This window comes from Haliaeetus leucocephalus, unplaced genomic scaffold (genome assembly GCF_000737465.1).
Source record: "Haliaeetus leucocephalus isolate CR32 unplaced genomic scaffold, Haliaeetus_leucocephalus-4.0 Scaffold953, whole genome shotgun sequence".
NCBI classification, from domain to species: Eukaryota; Metazoa; Chordata; class Aves; order Accipitriformes; family Accipitridae; genus Haliaeetus; species Haliaeetus leucocephalus.
In genome coordinates this window covers 3,662,239-3,680,442 of record NW_010973389.1, presented here as the reverse complement: position 1 = coordinate 3,680,442, position 18,204 = coordinate 3,662,239, and the positions used below count along the sequence as shown (strand labels likewise).

The following is an 18,204-nucleotide window of genomic DNA, read 5'->3' as shown; positions in this document are numbered from 1 at the left end:
AAAGGTACACTTGGAACAAAATTTTTGGATGGTTCTGCAGATATTATGGATATTATCTCTTGCTTTGTGTGAAAAGAAAGTGCTTGGGTTGGATTCAAAGCCCAGGGCTGGGGGTTGCAGGCTGGTCAGAAGGAGGACGGACATGAGGCTGAGCCTATAGACTATAGGGAGGGATAAATCCATACATGCCATCTCAAGGCCATTGGAATCTCTTCCTGGTGATGGATAAAGAACAGGGATTGTCTTGGCCTTCAATAGTCATGCTCATAAATATCATTGACTTGCCCGTGACCCTACTGGGAATGGAGATGGGATTTGTCCTTTGAGCCTGCGTTCTTTCTTGTTGGAAAGGGCGGCTATTTTGGGCACATAATGGTCCCTGTGTGGGTGTCTGTGGGCAGCTGCTCCTCTTCCCGAGCTCCCTGGGGCTCCAGTTCTGCAGGGACTGCCTCTGGCCCTGCTCCTGCCTGCGGACAGACGCACACGCGGACACACAGACATGGGGCTGGTTGCTCTGGAGACTCCCTCCCACTCTCCTGAACTGGGGAGCGTTCACGCCGCTTTGCAAAGATGTGTCATTCTAGTTTTTGTTTAAAGCTTTATTATTTTGGGGAGCCCAGTTGGATCCCGTGGGAGAAGATTATGTTCCCTGGGGAATGTAAGACAAATGCAAAATAACAGTGATGGGCTCTCAGGAGTTTCTTAGGAACAGCCACAGGCTGTTTGAAACAAAGACATAAAAAATCTTTCCTTTTCTCTGGATAACCCCAGTCTGGACTATCTCCTTCCTGGGAAAGGGTCTTCACTGCTCTCCCTCCTTGCAATGCCTATTTTTCAGCATCACTTATAAGTGTTTTTGGGGATGGGAGGGCACTAGTGGTGACAGGGAGTATTTTGGGGACTGGAGGGCATTGCACAGCAGGTGGTCACAGAAGAAACCTGCCCCCAAGAGGCTGCACCTCGCTCCTGCCTGGTGTTCCCGTCCTTTCTTCTCACATTGCTGCCCATGTCCCCCGCTCCTGCTGCTCCATGGGGACCTGCCTGTCTTTAGACAAGCCCAGGATGGACTTTCCCACATTTCAGGTGTTCAGAAAATTCAGGGAAATGATGCCATTGCTCCAAATCTAAAAGGGGACACCATTAATGTTTTGACACAGAGCTAGTAGAACTGCTTCCTTCAATAACGTCAGTATTTCCAGGTGAGCCTTGCTAAGAGATGTCTCAATACCAAATACCTGAAAGTATTTCTGGAAACTAAACAACACAGTCTGTTGCCAGTGTTTCTGTTTCAGTTGGCTCTGCAGATGTTTTTCACTGGCATCCCAAGGCTGTGCTGATCATCTCACGGTATGAGTCACCATGTGCTAGCAAATGGGTCTGAACTGGGAGAATTCCTGCCTCCCCATGCCTGCTCTTTACTGTCCCTCTGGACAGGCCTCCACTCTAGCCGTGGCAAACACAGGTTTTGGAGGAAGAAATAGTTCTGGGGCTGGAGGGGAGTCTCCAGAAAATGGATTCATTTTCTAGTTCTGACGTGGAGGAGTCAAGAAAAGTGTGTAGGCAGATAGTTTGCAAGTGAAAATTTGAATGGAGCTACAGGAAGAAAAAAAATTGACTGAATCAAGAGCTCCATCTTCCTGCCGGTGCTAACCCTCTCCACTTTCTTTCCTGCTGGTTCCTTTCCTGCCCTGTTCATGGGTGTTGAGTCTACATGAGAGGCCATGGGGAGCAAGGGGGAAGATGGCACCTCCAGTCTGCAATGCTGACCTGGGCAGCAGCCAAGATGGGAGGAGGCTGGAAAGATGGGAGGTGCTTTGCGTGGCTGTGGAAACATGTTCCAATCTTCTTGCTTATCATCTCCCAAGGAAAAGAGATTTAAAATGATGCACAATGTACCTTGGTCTCCTTGGGTTTGGCGATCTGGCCCTTCCTGTGACACAGGGACGCTTGGCCATGTGAGCTGCCATTAAGTTAATAACTCTTGTCCTCTGTGTAGAAGGAGTTAAGCTAGCACGACTAAAATGTAACACATCCATCATCAAACCCATGGGGGAAGAGGTGTGAGTAGCATGCCTGGCTCTCCTTCTCTGTGCCAATTAACACAAACAACTGGGTGTACTGTATTTCACACAGATTCTTGACATGCCCGCATCAACGAGAGCAATGTCACGTTTTTGTCCCTGAGTGCCAGGTGCTCTTGGCTCCAATTCTGTCTTCTCATTCCTAAAATTGCAGGGATGCAGTCGTCCGTTCTCGCACCAGAATCTGAGTTTTGCACCAGGACCCCTTCCTGAGCTCAGACCCCTTAAACCTGCTGGTTCCAGGAACAGCACCCATTTAGTATCACAGTCCAAACTATTAGAGAAAAGATGACAAAAAGCGAGTACGAGCACTGAATAGATATGGGACAGTGGCACCTTGCATATGACCGCTTTGCAGTGCTCAGGTTCTTTGTAACGGCAAGGCGTAGCTACTCAATTTGGAATTCATCTCATGATTTGTTCAAAGCAACATAGATAGACAGAATTTTTCTTCCTATTTTTATCTTCACATGGAGATATCTCATCCTAAAGCTGGTTGGAACCAAATGATTATGAAACCCGAATTTTGGAAACAGTGAAAATTAAAACCTACCAAAATAATCCTAAAAATTCCTCCTTTCCTTCCTTGGCAAATGGGCTGGGACCAGCCGTTTGCATTTTCTTCTCTTGTCGGAAGGTGGCAGTGGCAGGCCCCAGATCTGCTCGCACGATCTCAGTAGTATGTCCCGGGATGGGTGTTGACTTATCAGGACCACAAGCCCCTTCTACTAAGGGACATGATGCTGAAGGAAGTTCATCTGGAGCCTGGAGATGAGGAAGAAGTGCATTAGCTTCTCTTCACTATATCCCAAGCATGGAGACACCACAGCCTTTCTGGTCTCCCGTTCCAGTTTTTGAACACTCACACGGAGAAATACTTTTTGTTATATCTGACCAGAATTCCTCTTCCTGCAACTTTTGGTCAATGGGCATCCTGAAGGAGAGTCCAGCTCAGCTTTCTCTTTGACCCTTTTTTATGTCAGATGCTGTTAGACCCCCTGAGCCCTCTCTTCTTGGCCTGTTTTCCAGACTGAACAAACCCAGCTTTCTCGTAATTCCTCATATTGCCTGTGGTCGAGTCCCCGGCCAAACCACACAAGAGCTTGGGATCCCAGAGACATGGTGGGCTAGCTCACATAATTGAGTGCTGCCATGGCTGGATACAGACTGTTTAGGAAAGGCAGGCCGGAAAGGTGAGGAAGAGGAGTTGCTTTGTATGTGAAGAGCAGCTGAAGCACGTGGAGCTCTGCCTAGAGATGGGTGATGAGTCAGCTGAAAGCTTATGGGTCAGGATGAGCAGGCAGATCAGCATAGGTGATGTTGTAGTGGGTGTCTGATACAGACCACCTGAGCAGGAAGAAGTACATGAGGCCTTCTTCAGACAACTGGAACAAGCCTCACGTTCACAAGTCCTGGCCTCTTGGAGGGCTTTCACCACCCCAATATCTGCTGGAGGAGCGACACAGCAGGGCAGTAGCAATCCAGAAGGTTTCTGGACTGCACTGGTCACAACTTCCCGACCCAGGTGACCGAGGAACCAACATAGAGAGGTACTCTTATGGACCTCATACTTGCAAACAAGGAAGAACTTCTTGGGGATGTGAAAGTTGGGGGCAGCCTTGGCTGCGGTGACCAAGAGGTGGTGGAGTTCAAGATCCTGAGAGTGGGGAAAAAGACAAAAAGCAGCATCATAACCCTGGAGTCAGGATGGATTCACAAATGGGAAATTATGCCTCATCAGCCTGATAGCCTTCAATGCTGAAATGACTGGCTTGGTGGATGATGTGAGAGAATTGGATGCTGTTTGTCTCTACCCTGTTAAGACTTTCAACACTGTCTCCCACAACATCCTCCTAGATGAGCTGACAAAGTATGGGTTAGATAAGTGGACAGTGAGGTGGACTGAAAACTGGTGGACCAGCTGGGTCCAGAGGCTTGTGATCAGTGACACAAAGTCCAGTTGGAGGCGAGTCACTAGTGGGGTACCACATGATTCAACGTTGGGGTCAACACTGTTCATCTTCAAGAATGACCTTGATGATATGACAGAGCTCTCTTTCAGCAAGTTTGCAGATGATACAAAACTAGGAGGAGTGGCTGGTGCACCAAATGGATGTGCTGCCATTCAGAGGGACTTGAACAGGTTGGAAAAATGAACAGTGGGAAGCCCAGGAAATTCAGCAAATGGAAACACAAAGTCTTCATCTGGGGAGGAATAACCCCTGGCACCAGGACAGACTGTGAGCTGGTTAGGATAGAAAGCAATACCGAAAAGCAGGTTGAAGAAACTCTCCAAGACTTGTTTTGGAGTTTTAGAAAGCAGGCATTCTTTATTGCAGTGCTGGATGCATGGGGGATAATTCCACCTCGTGTACATGCCACAGCTTCAGCACAAACAGGTTGTATAGGGTAACTAATTACATATTAATCAGATTAGTATACATATACATAAAAATTCTTATAACTGATTATCATAGTACTGCCCACATCCAATCATGCGCAATGAAGAATTCATTTGAGTTGAAGGGCTGCTTTTACAACCACCGACCCATTTGAGATTGTTGGCTGTCCTTGAAGTCTTTGTTCTTGTCCTTGTTCTTTGATCTTGAAGCTTAACGCAGTTTAAATCACATGTGGTCAGTTTTAACATTGTTCCCATCTAGCATACAGAGACATCTAGTCATAAGAGCAAAGAACTGCAAAACTTATGAGTAATTACTAGTTAATCACTTGACTACACTTTTGTAATTACCTCTACTAGTTAATCCCTTGGCTACACTTTTGCCTATTGTTTCAATCATAATGTTTGTATATGATTTCTTATAATCATTTATCAAATCCCACTTTTACAGTTATCCAGCAGCAAACCAGTTTTCATAGCAGGTACAAAATATTAAAAACATAAAAAATATTTAAGCAAACCATACAGAACGTATGGACATACGCTATCAAAAGCACCTTTGCAGAGAAGGAACTGAAGGTCATGGTGGACACCAAGTTGCACATGAATCAGCAATTTTCCTTGGAGGCAAAAGTGGCCACCAGCCTTCTGGGCTGTGTAAGGTAGAGCATTGCCAGCAGGTCAAGGGAGATGATCTTTCCCCCTTTTCAGATCTTGTGAGACCACACCTGGAGTCCTGTGTCCAGTTCTGGGCTCCCTAGCACAGGAGATACATGGACATACTGGAGAGAGTCCAACGAAGGGCCATGAAGATGATGAAGGAGCTGGACCATCTCTCCTATGAGGAGAGGCTGAGAGATCTGGGACTTTTCAGTCTGGAAAACAGAAGGCTTGGGGGGGGATCTTATCACAGTCTGTAAAGATCTGAAGGGAGGATGAAAAGAAGATGGAGCCAGGCTCTTTTCAGTGGTGCTCAGTGCCAGGACAAGAGGCAATGGGCACAAACTGAAAGGCAGAAAATTCCATTTAAACATGAGAAAAATCATTCTTTACTGTAAGTATGGTTGAATGCTGGGAAAGTCTGTCCAGAGAGATCATGGAGTTTCCATCTTTAGTGATATTCAAACCCAACTGGACACAGCCCTGGGAATCCTCCTGTAGTGACTCTACTTTGAGCAGAGGGGTTGGGCTAGACAATCTCCAGAGGTTGTGCCAGGCTCAGCCGTTTTGTGATTTGTGTGAATTCTGCTGCTGCTGCGGCTGAGGGTGTTTGTGCTCCCTCTGCTTTGTGACAAGTGCCCGTGAACCGATCTTGCCTCCCACAGACCTTCCTTTGCCCATTTGCCAGGACCATCAGACAAGCCGAACTGCTCACCTGGCTGGGAAACATCACCACAGGGCTGCTTCCCTCACCTCTACCAGGAAGAAATGCTCTGGGAGCCAGAAGCTTTTGGGACAGAAGCATCTTCCTGAAATCTTCAAGCATCTGGAGGTCAACCCCAGGATGTTTCTTGCAGCTGGTAGGAGATAGGCTGAGCCTATCACCTTGGCGGTGGAGATATCTTCAAGACACTCAGGTTTTCTACTGGTGTGGGCAGACCGAACCTGAGAAGACACTCCTACCAGTCCTCAGCTAAAGACCTGTGGATATTTCCAGCTTCAATGCCAAACACTGCAGTATTAGAGGGAGATGAAAAGGGCCTGGAGGCAAAGCTGCTTCCTTTCAGTCAGGTCATTTACTGTTTTACATGCGTTGTCCTTGTTCTTCCCTTCTGGGTCAATGAGAAGTGACTCAGATGGGAAAGTATCTCTTGTTCATTGGATTAAATCTTGAAGGAACATAGGGGATAATTAAAGCAGGTGACAGCTAAGCTGAGCAAGTGATTTACATTATTGCATTGTTAACAATGCCTTGGAAAGCTGGATGGAGCAAATAATCTCAAAACAAGTGATTACTCCCTCAGTCAGTCAGGATTGATGGGAAGGGAAAAGATACTGGCTTGAAAGCAAAAAGAAAAAACGAAACTAGAAAAATTTGATAAGGAAGGAAGACAAATTCCCACTAGTTATAAATATATGATCAATCCTTTCTATGCACTTTATGAACAGAAAGGGAGAACGTACCTTAGTAGTTATTAACTCCCACAGGATTCCCCCATAGGACTGCTGTATCCATGTGCTGGCCGCTGGGCAGGCAAGTGATAAATATGAAGGTCCCACCCAGAAAGAGTTAAGTGTTACACAGAGGTTAGTTGAAATAATAACCTAGAGATAAGAGGTGCCTGCACTGATTTTAAAGGAGGAAAAAAAAAAAAGGCAGGTGAATCATTACATACAGGGAACAAGACTCCTTATAAAAATAAATCATCTTGTTCCCTACATTCTTGTTTGTTCCCTACATTTCTGTCGTGGTGAATATACAAAGCATCACTAATTCTCAGGCACAGCATACAACACATGCCTGGGGCAGAGGGGATAGCTATAGTAAGGTCTGGTGGGAATTTGGAAAGAGCAGCAGAGTTAAGGAAACCCTTTGTACTTGCGGTCTGGTCTGATCTGTTTGTCCCAGGTCCCGCAGTAACCAGTATCCCTCATGTCCCAGCCCAGTACAAAGGTGGAAACCAGCATGGAGAGAGCTACCAAGCTTTCTATACCCATCTTCAGCTCCAATCTATAGCAGACTGACATGCTACCAGGTGTGAAAGTCACAACTCTCTGCTCAGCAGGGTGCTTTGAGCCTACAACTTGTCAGATTGATTCCCCAAGGCCACCTTCCAACAACTTGGTTCCCGGAATCACCCAACATTTACGTGCTCAATAGGCTTGAGAGAGGGCTGAAGTGTCTTCCAAAGCTGTGCCAATATAATGATTTTAAAGCCAGGCAGAGACATGCTGGATCTTGGCCATACATTGTAGAGAATTGTAGTAAAATCAATTAGTAAGAATAAGGCTGCTGTGACTAATGAGCTAATGAGTGATGCCTGAGTGAAAATGGCTCTAAGAGAGCTGCAGGGTTGGATTCCTGATGCATTATTCATACAGATAGGCCAGATTCAGGCTTGGCACTGTTTATGTTTTACTTTGCTTTTCCAGGTTTCTCTTTAACTTTTAAAGACGCTCCTCATCAATACAAGAAATGGAGGAGATATCTGTTTAATGCCTCTCTTAGGTGCGAAGTAGCTCTCGTCTCTGGAGAATTATGTTTTCTAGGAGAGATAGGTGGGGGACGTGATGCGTCAGAGCTGAAGTTCATGGTAATTTAATCCCTGGCACTCTGCACAGGAGCAGGTTTACTGATTAGACAAACCCATCCTTTCTGCTGGCTTCCTTAAGTGGCTTTCATCATTGACATTATTTTGAAGCTACTAGGAGGAAACTGAATTGTTTGAACAAATCTCCTCTTTAGCTTTTCTAATGCAGAGCTTATATTGTAGTTATGATCAACCCTACAACAGGCACTAACTTAAAATCTACAATGGGGAAACTGAGGTTAATTTTCCAAGGTCAGCTAGCAAATCATTAGAATAAACCTCTTAAGTATGTGGCTTTCAGGCCAGCGCTCACTCCTGTTGCTTCTAGTAACTTGTGCACCTCCTATCAGGGTTGCACAAAAATAACAGGAGAGCACTGATGAAAAAGGAGCATTAACTAGTGGTTAAACCATGTGGAATACAGTGCTGGCTCTATTTCTGGAGTTGCTGCTACCTTGCTCCATGAGCCTAATTAACGTCTCTGCATCTCAGCTTCCTTATATCTGATTCTGAGATAACAATACTCCTCTTACAGGAGTGCTTTTGGGTTTAACCTACTCGTAGGTGTGCAGCAAAAGATTAGCCCTAGTGTACGATGTCGTCATGTCAGCACCCTTCCACATCTACCTTTGGATCCAGTCATAGCTTTTGCTCATACATCTGTCTGCTCTGGAAAGCTGTGGGATTCCTAGGAGAAATATAAAGAGCTGATTAGAATCAAGAAAATGGAGCGTTTAAAATGGTCAAGTCAAGAAGGCTCTCAGTGGAAACCAGTGCCTGCACTTCTCTAAGCACATACACAGCCTACGGTCCCTGAAACTCTGCACTGGAGGTTCATGGGCATATCTTAGGACTTCCCAGTGGCAGCTCCTCAGCCTGGTAATCAGGCGGCGTGAGCCAGTCTACTGGGAGGTTATGGGATTTGGAGACTATTTCCAGCATGGATGCAACTGTTGCAGGACTGCTCGCATCAGATGAAGATGCCTCCACCCAGAGACTGTCTCAGCTGGCTGGCGAGGACAGGAAAGGGGTTTGACACAGGTTTCTCTGGCTGGAAATAAATATTTGACTCCGAACTTTTATCTATGATAACAAATTCCTCCAAAATGCAGGGAGTTCTTGTACTAGTTTGCCTTTGAACACATACACTAGAAAATGTCTTTTTTTTTTTTTTCAAATCCATCTTGTGGGTTGTTGAGACAGACTTATACAGCTTGTATCTTTTGTTTGTTTTGTTTTTTTTTTCTCTGTAGTTAATGGAAAACCCCCAATACAATAGGCTGTGATTACCCACGGAAGAATAAAAGTAGTTCAACAAAACACTGTTTGGATGTTCTTATTAATTCTTGTTATTTCTTTGGTGACTTGCCAACACTGCAAGGCAATAGCATAGGGTGTGCATAAAAGAGGAAACATTTCAGGCGATGCTTAAAGACTCAGATAAGATCAACTGAAACTATAAACAAGTGAGGTATGTTGTCACCCCCCAAAAAACAACCCTCCAAACTGAAGGAGGGCACAGGATTTAAGCAGGGTGTTGGCATATATTCTTCTATCCAAAATCTTATAATGTGATGGAGATCACATTTCAGATGTGCATGTGAAACCAATCATCTAACACACATTGTTTGAGGCCACTTAATACCAGAAACCAAAAACCACACCCCTTTCCATGTTTACTTTTTTTTTTCCTAAGAACAAAGCAAACATGATCAGCATATTTTCCCTTTCTTAATAGGATTATAAAATCCTTTGCTGAACATGAGGAATGCCAAACCAAGAATATACCAAAATGCCTTCCCCTAGATAATTTTGGGCTGGAAATAACTGCTAAACTTTCATAACCAACATAATGACTGTATTATGGAGGCAACTGTGAAAACAATGGGTCTGAATTCCTGAGGGTGTGGATCACCCAGAAGTGTTGTTTGTAAATGAGGCAGGGCTTGCTAAAATGATGAGACCACTGGAGCTCCAGGTTTGGAGAGGCGATGATTGGGTTGTTTATCTGGGAATAGCAGGAGACCTTTTAACATTTCAAGAATTTGAGTGATGCTAACCCTGAATAAAGTTCCCTGAATAAAGATGGTGCGACAGATAACAAAGGTGGTGGGAATGTCTCCAAGGACATCTTTGTTTCAGCTTTCCCTCCTTTCTTTCCTCATTAAAAGTGGGTGTTGGGAGGCATCTGGCATAACCACAGAAAGTCTCCTTACCGTTTTTTGCAATTCCACAATCAAACTTGCTCATCACACATTGTAGGAGGATTTAGTAACATGGGACTGGCCTGAGGCACAGGAAAAGCAGGCAGATCCCTGGGGCAGCAGAATTTGGGGATGGAAAAGCCAAGGTGTTCGGCAAGAAAAGAAGTCGTGGGCTTGCTGCCACACTTGGAGAGGGTTGGCTTAGAGCAGAAAGGCTTCTCTATGCACCATCCTCCCTGAAAGGCTCAGGATAGCGAGCCTCAGAGACTCCCTTGGCCCAAACTTTCACGGCCTGGTCCTGTGTCTTCCCAGTGCTCTGACCACTTCTGTCCAAAGAGGACAGAGAAAGGAGAGAGAGAGACAGCGTGCTCTCACCCACAACCCCCTGAAATCCTGCTCACAGCTTGGGGAGAGGTATTACAATACCAAAACCCCAACCATGCTGTTTCCAGTAAGTAAGGGATTGCAAGTCAGCTTTCCACTTCTCCTGGTGATAAACTCTGGCCCCTACTGAGGGTAAAATCACAGAGGAGAAAAGTACATGAGGTTCAATGCCTTGCTGTTCACAGCAACAGATGCTTTTTTCCAGGTTTCGTGGAAACCACCCAGGTCTCTCTAACCACTACAAAAAAGAAGAAATATCACCAAGCTCCAAGGCAAGGCATAGACACTGGGATTATTTAATACCCGTGGGCTTATACATCATGCCTAGAAAAAAAAGCACCTGCCTTAAACAATCATCTCAGCTATTGTCCACCATGCAAACCCTCATTTTCTTCTCCAAGGAACATGAAAAGAGATGACATGACGGTATGGCAGGAGGTGGGACCTGCTTTGTAGCTCACTCAATTCATTTATAGCTCAATCAGACTTGTTTTTCCAGTAGAATTAGATCTGGGGTCAGAATTGGTACGTGGCAAGCCACCAGAAGGTGTGCCATTAAAGCCAGCGGTGAAGAGCGGTGGCAGCCCAGTGACCAGGGGACGAGATCCGTGCAAGATGAAGATGTTTCTGTCTCTTCTGTTGGTTGCCATCACTTGCGTGGAGTTCGGTAAGTTCCTGCTTTAATTTATCCAAACTTCTGCAGGAGATGCAGCATGATGGGATGGAATGCATCCTGTTCCCTCTGAAGTCCATGCCTCCCACTTTGAGCAGTTTTCAGCAAAAAATCTGTCTTTGGAATATTTCCAGCCTGTCAGGTGTTCAGGACCATCATGGTCTCATTGGGGTTGTTAGTTCAGGCTCTTTAGGAAGTGTTACAAGACAAAGTGTGATTATATTATGTCATTTCTTTAATGCAAATTCCAGCTCTCACTTTTTACACGTTCTTGCTCAATGTCGTTCACATCTTTTTTTTTAAACTTTCTGTTCCTCTTTTGATACTTAACCCTGAAGCCAGCTAGCCAGTTTAACACAGCGTGTGTAGCGGATCTCTCTAATTATATGTTGCATGTGTGGTTTGTTAAACTTCAGCCATTTAAAGTGGGAAAGATGGGCTGGGACACAAAGCTGGTGGCCCAGATACTGCAGGGCTGATTTTTCAAGCTCTATTTAGTAACACACTGTGATTTGCATGAAGTCGAAGACAATTTTGGCAGACTACCTTGGAAAACGAACAAGTGTGAAGCGCCCTGTTCATTTTGGGGATTTGTGTGTGCTTGTTAATGGAGAGACGACAGTTCAGAGAGGAACATCATTAATTAATAGAGGATGGCTTGGAGAGAAGAGGACTCTATGGTCAGATCTCCTTAAGTGACGGACAAGAATCTGAAAGGCAGAATGTAGCAGGAAAGCAATGGGGTGGGATATACATTTGGTCTAGGATTGACTCACCAACCTGATTTTGCCATCCTGCTTCATGAGATTTTGTCAAGAATTGGGCAGCTGGGGAGCAGAAGCTCCTGCTGTGACCCAGTGCTGCCACGTTTCTCCCTTCTCGTCCTTCCCCAATTCCCTATCCCATTCAGGTGGTCAGAGTCAGGATGAATGCTTTGATTTGGCAGGCAAACATTGGCAAATTTCTTCTGCACACTCTCTCCTCTGCAAAGCTGGGATAAACCCATGACATATCTGCAGCTCCTCCAGGCTTTCTTCTGGGCATGAGTGGAATCTGTGTAATTTTGGCTTTTCCAGGAAAGACAGTCAGAGTTGAAGCATGCAAGATCTACCAATATCCAAGTGAAGCTAGTAAAAACCTCTCCTATGAAATTCCAAGATTTTTTGCTTTTTTATCTCCTCCTTTGCTTTCAGCACTCTAAAAAGAATGTGCTATAACTACATTGAAATATTTTAGCATTTTCTATTTACTTCTTCTTTTAAATAAGACTTCTAATACGTCTCTGTTGTTTTTATATTGTAATTTCATTTTTAAGCTACTGCATGTCTGCTTGCCTATGTTAAAGATTGTAGGCTCTTGAAACAAAAAGGCATGACTACAGTTTTGTTATCTTCACAAATATCTACCCTTCACAAATAGGCCAGGTGGATATTCCAAAGCTTGCTTTAAACAGAGCTTTTAGACCACAGGTCTTCAAGTCTCCAAGTCTTGGTGTTTCCTCCCTGCTCTGTGTGATGCCAGTTGTATATTGCTGCTGAAAAGCTGCCTCATTTGCAAAAGTAAAGTTGTTTCATTCCAGCTTTTTGTTATTTTACTGTGTTAAACACTTCCTGATCTGCTCTCTTTTCCACCTCAAAAAAACCCCACCCACAACCAAAACCCACAAACCTCATATCTGTAGCTACTATTTAACATATTTAGCTGTGTTTGAGGCTGTTAGTCTGAGTGAAATTAATGAAAATACTGGATTTGCACACATTGGGGACAATGCTCTCTTAATTTAATGTCCCTTTGTGCTTATCTTTTGTTTGGTTTTTGGTGTTATTCTTTTTTTTTTTTTTCAAAGAGGAACACAAATGCAGTGGCTTTGTCTTGTCCAGGGACGAGTATCATGAAATCTGAGAATAATGCCAAAGCTTCCTCCCTAAAGATGTATTTGACAGCTGTCAGACAGAATTAATGCAAATAAAACATCAGTCCACAATGGGTAAAAAAGAATAGCAAAGTTTGCTTTGAATAAAAGCAAGATAATTGTTGTGTCTGTTTATAAAAAGGCTCTTTCTGGCTTACTAGTTAGGGTGAAGTTGCATTATCTGTTTTCCTAAGGTGGCTTCCTTGCCTGAGGCTGCTGTTATGACACCCCATTTCAGGGGTGCTGACATGAGCTGAATTGTTTTTCTTTTTCAATGGGGTTTAAAGGAATTTCCGCAGGGCTGTCACACAGATGGGGTGAGAACTGCTTTCCAGACCAAGGAGGGGCTGCTGGTCTGTAATGGTACCAAAATGCATTGCTATGCCTGCAAGGCACACATATTCAGGTGTCTTCTAGGGGGTGGAAGAGAGGACCTAGACCAAGAGTTAGATTCCTCAGAAAGACTTTCAGAGAGCAAAGTGCCCCGAAAAGCTTGTCCAGAAATGGCTTTCCTGGTGATAGGAAATACCAGACACTATTTTGGCTTGATACCTTTAGCTTGGAGTGCTCTGGAAATACTGCATTGCAACCATCTGGGCTCTTCAGTGTCTCTCTCTAAAATCTCTCCATCTCAAAAGACTTTAGGCACTGACAGACTTGGGTTGTGGTTATTCTGTATGTCGAGGAGCCAACTGGCACCTGCAGGCTTGCAAGGGCCTTTGCATCTCAACAGGGAGATGATGAGGAGTATCTATGAACTGGTGAGAGATGAGGCAGGGTGAGCTACCTTGGACTGGTTTTGGAGACTTGGGTACCAAAGTCTCGTTTCCATGGTCTCTGCCTGGAGCAGGACATGTCCCCATGCGTTCTATTATTGTGGCCACTGCCATCTTTTTAAGGTAACTTCTTAACATTCTTCTCATGAAACTAGAATCTCAGCACACGGGAAAGATTGTGCTTAATTTGTTCTCCTGGCTCAGTAAATTTGGTGGAGACAGTTCCTTCTTTCTGGGACACTCTCCTGTCCGAGAGGTCCCAGTCTTTGGAAAGAGCTGACAGAGTGGAGCAGCACCAGATGCAATTCTCTGTGCTGCAACTCACATTCAAGTCTGACTTTTCTGTGTATCCAGATCCTTCACCCAGGGGAAGTTATGCTTGACCAACTTGATAAACTTCTGTGATGAAGTGACTGGACTGGTAGACGAGGGGAGAGGAGTGGATAATGTTTGCCTGGACTTCGGGAAGGCTTTTGACACTGTCTCCCATAAGATCCTCCTAAACAAGCTGTTGAGGTGTGGGCTGGATGAGCAGACAGTGAAGTGGATTGAAAACTGGCTGGTAACTGAAAACTGGCTGGTAACTGAAAACTGGTGGGTGGTGATCAGTGGCACGATGTCTATTTGAAGCCAGTAACTTGAGGTGTACCCCAGAGGTCAATACTGGGTCCAGTCCTCTTTAACATCTTCATTAATGATCTGGATGATGGGGCAGAGCTCACCCTCAGCAAGTTTGTGGGTGACACAAAGCTGGGAGGAGTGGGTGATGCACCAGAGGGTCATGCTGCCATCCAGAGGGACCTTCACAGGTTGGAGAAATGGGTTGACAGGAACCTCATGACTTTCAACAAGGGGAAGTGCAAAGTCCTGACCCTAGGGAAGAACAAACCCATGCATCAATATATGCTGGGGGCCATCCAGCTGGAAAGCAGCTTGTCCGAAAAAGTTCTGGGGGTTCTGGTGGACACCAAGTTGAACATGAGCCAGCAATGTGCCCTTGCGGCAAAGAAGGCTAATGCTATCCTGGGTTGCATTAGATGAAGTATTGCCTGCAGGTCGATTTAGGTGATCCTTCCCCTCTATTCAACACTGGTGAGGTCACACATGGAGTCCTGTGTCCAGTTTTGGGCTCCCCAGTACAAGAAAGACATGGACATACTGGAAAGAGTCCAATGAAGGGCCACAGGGATGAGTTTCTCTCCTCTGAGGAAAAGCTAAGAGAGCTGTGACTGGTCAGCCTGGAGAAGAGAAGGCTCAAGGGGGGATCTTATTAACATCTATAAATACTTGAAGGGACGTTGCAAAAAGGACGGAGCCAGGCTCTTTTCACTGGTGCCCAGTGACAGGACCAGAGGCAACGGGCACAAACTGGAACACAGGAGGTTCCTCTGAACATCAGGAAACATTTTATTACTGTGAGGGTGACTGAGCACTGGCACAGGTTGCCCTGGGAGGTTGGGGAGTCTCCATCCTTAGAGATATTAAAACCCTATCTGGACACAGTCCTGGGCAGCTGGCTCTAGGTAGTCCAGCTTTAGCAGGGGTATTGGACCAGATGACCTCCAGAGGTCCCTTCCAACCTCCACCGTTCTGTGATTCTGTGAGTTTGTGAGTCTGTGATCTCTTTCTGATGCTCTACTAATGCAAAGGCAAGGAGAAAAGCAGATGCAAAGTAAGAACAGAGTTGAGGTAAACACAAGGTCTTTCCTATATCATGGGGTCTTCTGTGTGTGGCTCTCTCTTGCTTGACTTGTTACAAGGGGTCTGAACCCACATCTGAAGCTGTGCTTTGACCACCAGACTACCGTATTTCTCATTCCCATTGGTATGAATGAATTTTATTATTCCATTCCTGTTCTCAGTATGAATATTTTGGAAAGTTACCCTCCCCAGAGGTACCTGGAGGGGCACAGACAAAATCTGGTGGTCCACACTAAGGCCAGCCTCATGTTTTTCCTCCTTGCAGCGCAAACCTTGAGATGTTACACTTGCCATGAACCTACCGCTGTTGAAAAGTGCATGACGATCCAGAAATGTACGAAGAATGAAACCATGTGCAAGACAACCATGTATTCCCTGGAGGAAGGTAAGAGCAATGAATTTTTTATATTTTCAACATGAGCCAGTGTTTCTACAATGAAGACTGCTGCTGTGGGGAGCAGTACCTTTACTCGCTTAAATATGTAAGCCTGGAAGAGAGCTCTTGTGGGCCAGAGAGCAGTCTTCTGTTGTTGCAGAAAGCAGTCTCCATTGTAAGTGAATACTTAGTAAATGCAAGCTCATAGTTAATGCTCAGTGTTGAGAATGGTTAGAAAAAACATGTTGACTTAAGCTTGAGACTTGTAGCTAAAGAGTTCTGGCTCTCCAGACCCTTTCCATGACTCGCAAAATGAGTGTGGGTTAACAGTGCTCTCCTGACCCAAGAACTGTTTATGAAAGCTGGTTTGAGTACAGAGGCCAGTAGAGATAAGCGAAGCTCGGTAATGTGAAGGCACCAACTTCTGGTCATCTGGAGGCAAAAAAGAAATGCCCTTGAATTCTCTGGAGCTCTCAGGAAGGCATCATCAGTCTGACTGATGACCCTACAGTTTATAACCTGTCCAAATAAAGAAATGCACTGGGAAGTGCTCTCTCTTTCCCATGGTCCTACTGATAAGGCTCTGATCGCACATGGGAGAGGCAGGAGATAGAGAGTAAAGTCAAAGCAGAGGAAGAAAAAGTGCCTAACTGACCTTTCGCAAGGTAAAGCTGATCCAGGCAGGACACAGAGGATGCAAGGTGCTGTTCAGCTTGCAGCTACTCCCTGGGAACTGTTTCCTATATTCCTGGTAGGAAGAAGACCAGTTGTGTTTGAACTGGAGCTAAGACTTCAGTGGTGAAGGCAGCTAATGTTTCACTAGGGACAAGGAGAGTTCTCCTCTATTCCTCCCATTCCTAACCGTTCCTTCTTTCTTGCTTTGTTGTAGTTTATCCCTTCACAGGAGTCTCAACTGTCACCAAGATGTGCTCTTCCATCTGCATCCCATCCGACGTGGACGGGATTGGCATGACGCGCCCCGTCTCCTGCTGTTACTCTGACTTGTGCAACTTTGATGATGGTGCAGCTAGTTTGAGGATCAGCTTTGTGCCAGTTGGGATGCTAGCAAGTTCCCTTTGTGTCCTCTTCTGGACTAGACTGTGAGGAGCTGCTGGGGGGGTCTTTCATGCTGAAGAACCCAACAAAGAAGAGAATAAACCTCTGCCAGCCCAGCTTTCTGTTTGGGTGCCTCATGGAGAACCCTCAAAAACTCCCAGAAATTGCTTTTTTAGTACTTTCCCTTTTCCCACAACCAAGAGAGAAGCAAAACTCAGGAGGTCCCGACAAAAATTTTTGAATTGACTCAACAACTCCTGCAAAACTAACTATGGAATTTCTTTGCTGTGCTGGTCTGGTTGGTTTTGAACTAAAAAATTCTGCTGTATGAAATATATTTAAAGCAAGAAACCTTGTGCTAAAAGCCTTCTGTACCTCCTTAGAGCATTTTTCCCCCAGAGTTAGCCAGCAGAGTAGTTGAATTGACCAGTCTTCTCAGATGAAATTCACTTATGTGGCAGATCCTCTCCACCCCACAGTTTTGTGCTGGCTCTTTGTGCTGTCTGATCTCCTTCTTTGTACATAAGAAATTAAGGAGACTAAACTTCCAGTGCCAGTGACCTGATCCAAGGAGGCTAAAATCTCTTATTTTCTGTACCTTTTGAGCAGAATAAAAAGTATGTTGTGTTAAAACTGTAGTGATCACTAAAGTTATTTATAGTGCAACTCTGATAAATATTTAATTTAATTTAATTTAATTTAATTTAATTTAATTTCATTTCATTTCATTTCATTTCATTTCATATTATTTACTTTCCAAACTCCAGTTCCACCTTTCAGTATTGTTTATACAGTGAGACGACTTAAGTTTTGTGGTCTTGCAGCAGATGTGTAAGACATTTCCTGTTATCCTCCACTGGCAGTGGCCTTCCATCAACACTTCTTCTACCAACTCCACTGGTATGAAGCTATCTTTACTGGGAAGATTGGGTGATTTCTGTAATGGTTCTGGCCTGAATTTGGAATTCAGTGGAATGACTTTGCCTCTTGCTTCAATCCTCCAGAGCATCACCTGCAATTCCTTCTGTGTTGGTAAGGGCTCCTGCATTTTGATGTTATCCATTCTGGTCTGGTTGTACATTTTCCTATAATCCCCTTTACAAGATTTGGCAAAAATGACCTCCTCCAATTATCACTCTGCTTGTGATATTTGGAATAATCAATAAACATGTGATTTAAAGTCTTACATGTAGCATACACATTACAGCAGGTTTCCAAGAGAGGTGGTACAATTACCATCCTTGGAATTTTTCATGACTCAGTTGGATGAAGTCCTGAGGAACCTGGGCTGACCTCACAGCTAAGAGCTTTGACTGGGGACTTGGATTAGAAACCTCCTGAGGTCTTGCTTCCAGCTGGACTTTCCTGTAATCCTATGATGCACCCACT

The 18,204-nt window shown here is 44.8% G+C and overlaps 1 protein-coding gene across 1 annotated transcript; it reads left to right on the top strand.

Moving 5' to 3' along the window:
* Positions 1–10,936: 10,936 nt before the first annotated feature.
* Positions 10,937–16,863, top strand: LOC104842111 (ly6/PLAUR domain-containing protein 2-like). Its single transcript, XM_010584217.1, has 3 exons — positions 10,937–10,988; positions 15,649–15,768; positions 16,649–16,863. The coding sequence occupies exons 1-3, from the start codon at positions 10,937–10,939 to the stop codon at positions 16,861–16,863; spliced, it is 387 nt and encodes a 128-aa protein (XP_010582519.1).
* Positions 16,864–18,204: the final 1,341 nt, after the last annotated feature.

Bases quoted from the DNA above. Each gene is read 5' to 3' on its own strand.
- LOC104842111 (XM_010584217.1), top strand. From the start codon at position 10,937: ATGAAGATGTTTCTGTCTCTTCTGTTGGTTGCCATCACTTGCGTGGAG. The intron at 10,989-15,648 runs GTAAGTTCCTGC...TCCTCCTTGCAG, and splicing joins CATCACTTGCGTGGAGTTCG to CGCAAACCTTGAGATGTTAC. The intron at 15,769-16,648 runs GTAAGAGCAATG...GCTTTGTTGTAG, and splicing joins CATGTATTCCCTGGAGGAAG to TTTATCCCTTCACAGGAGTC.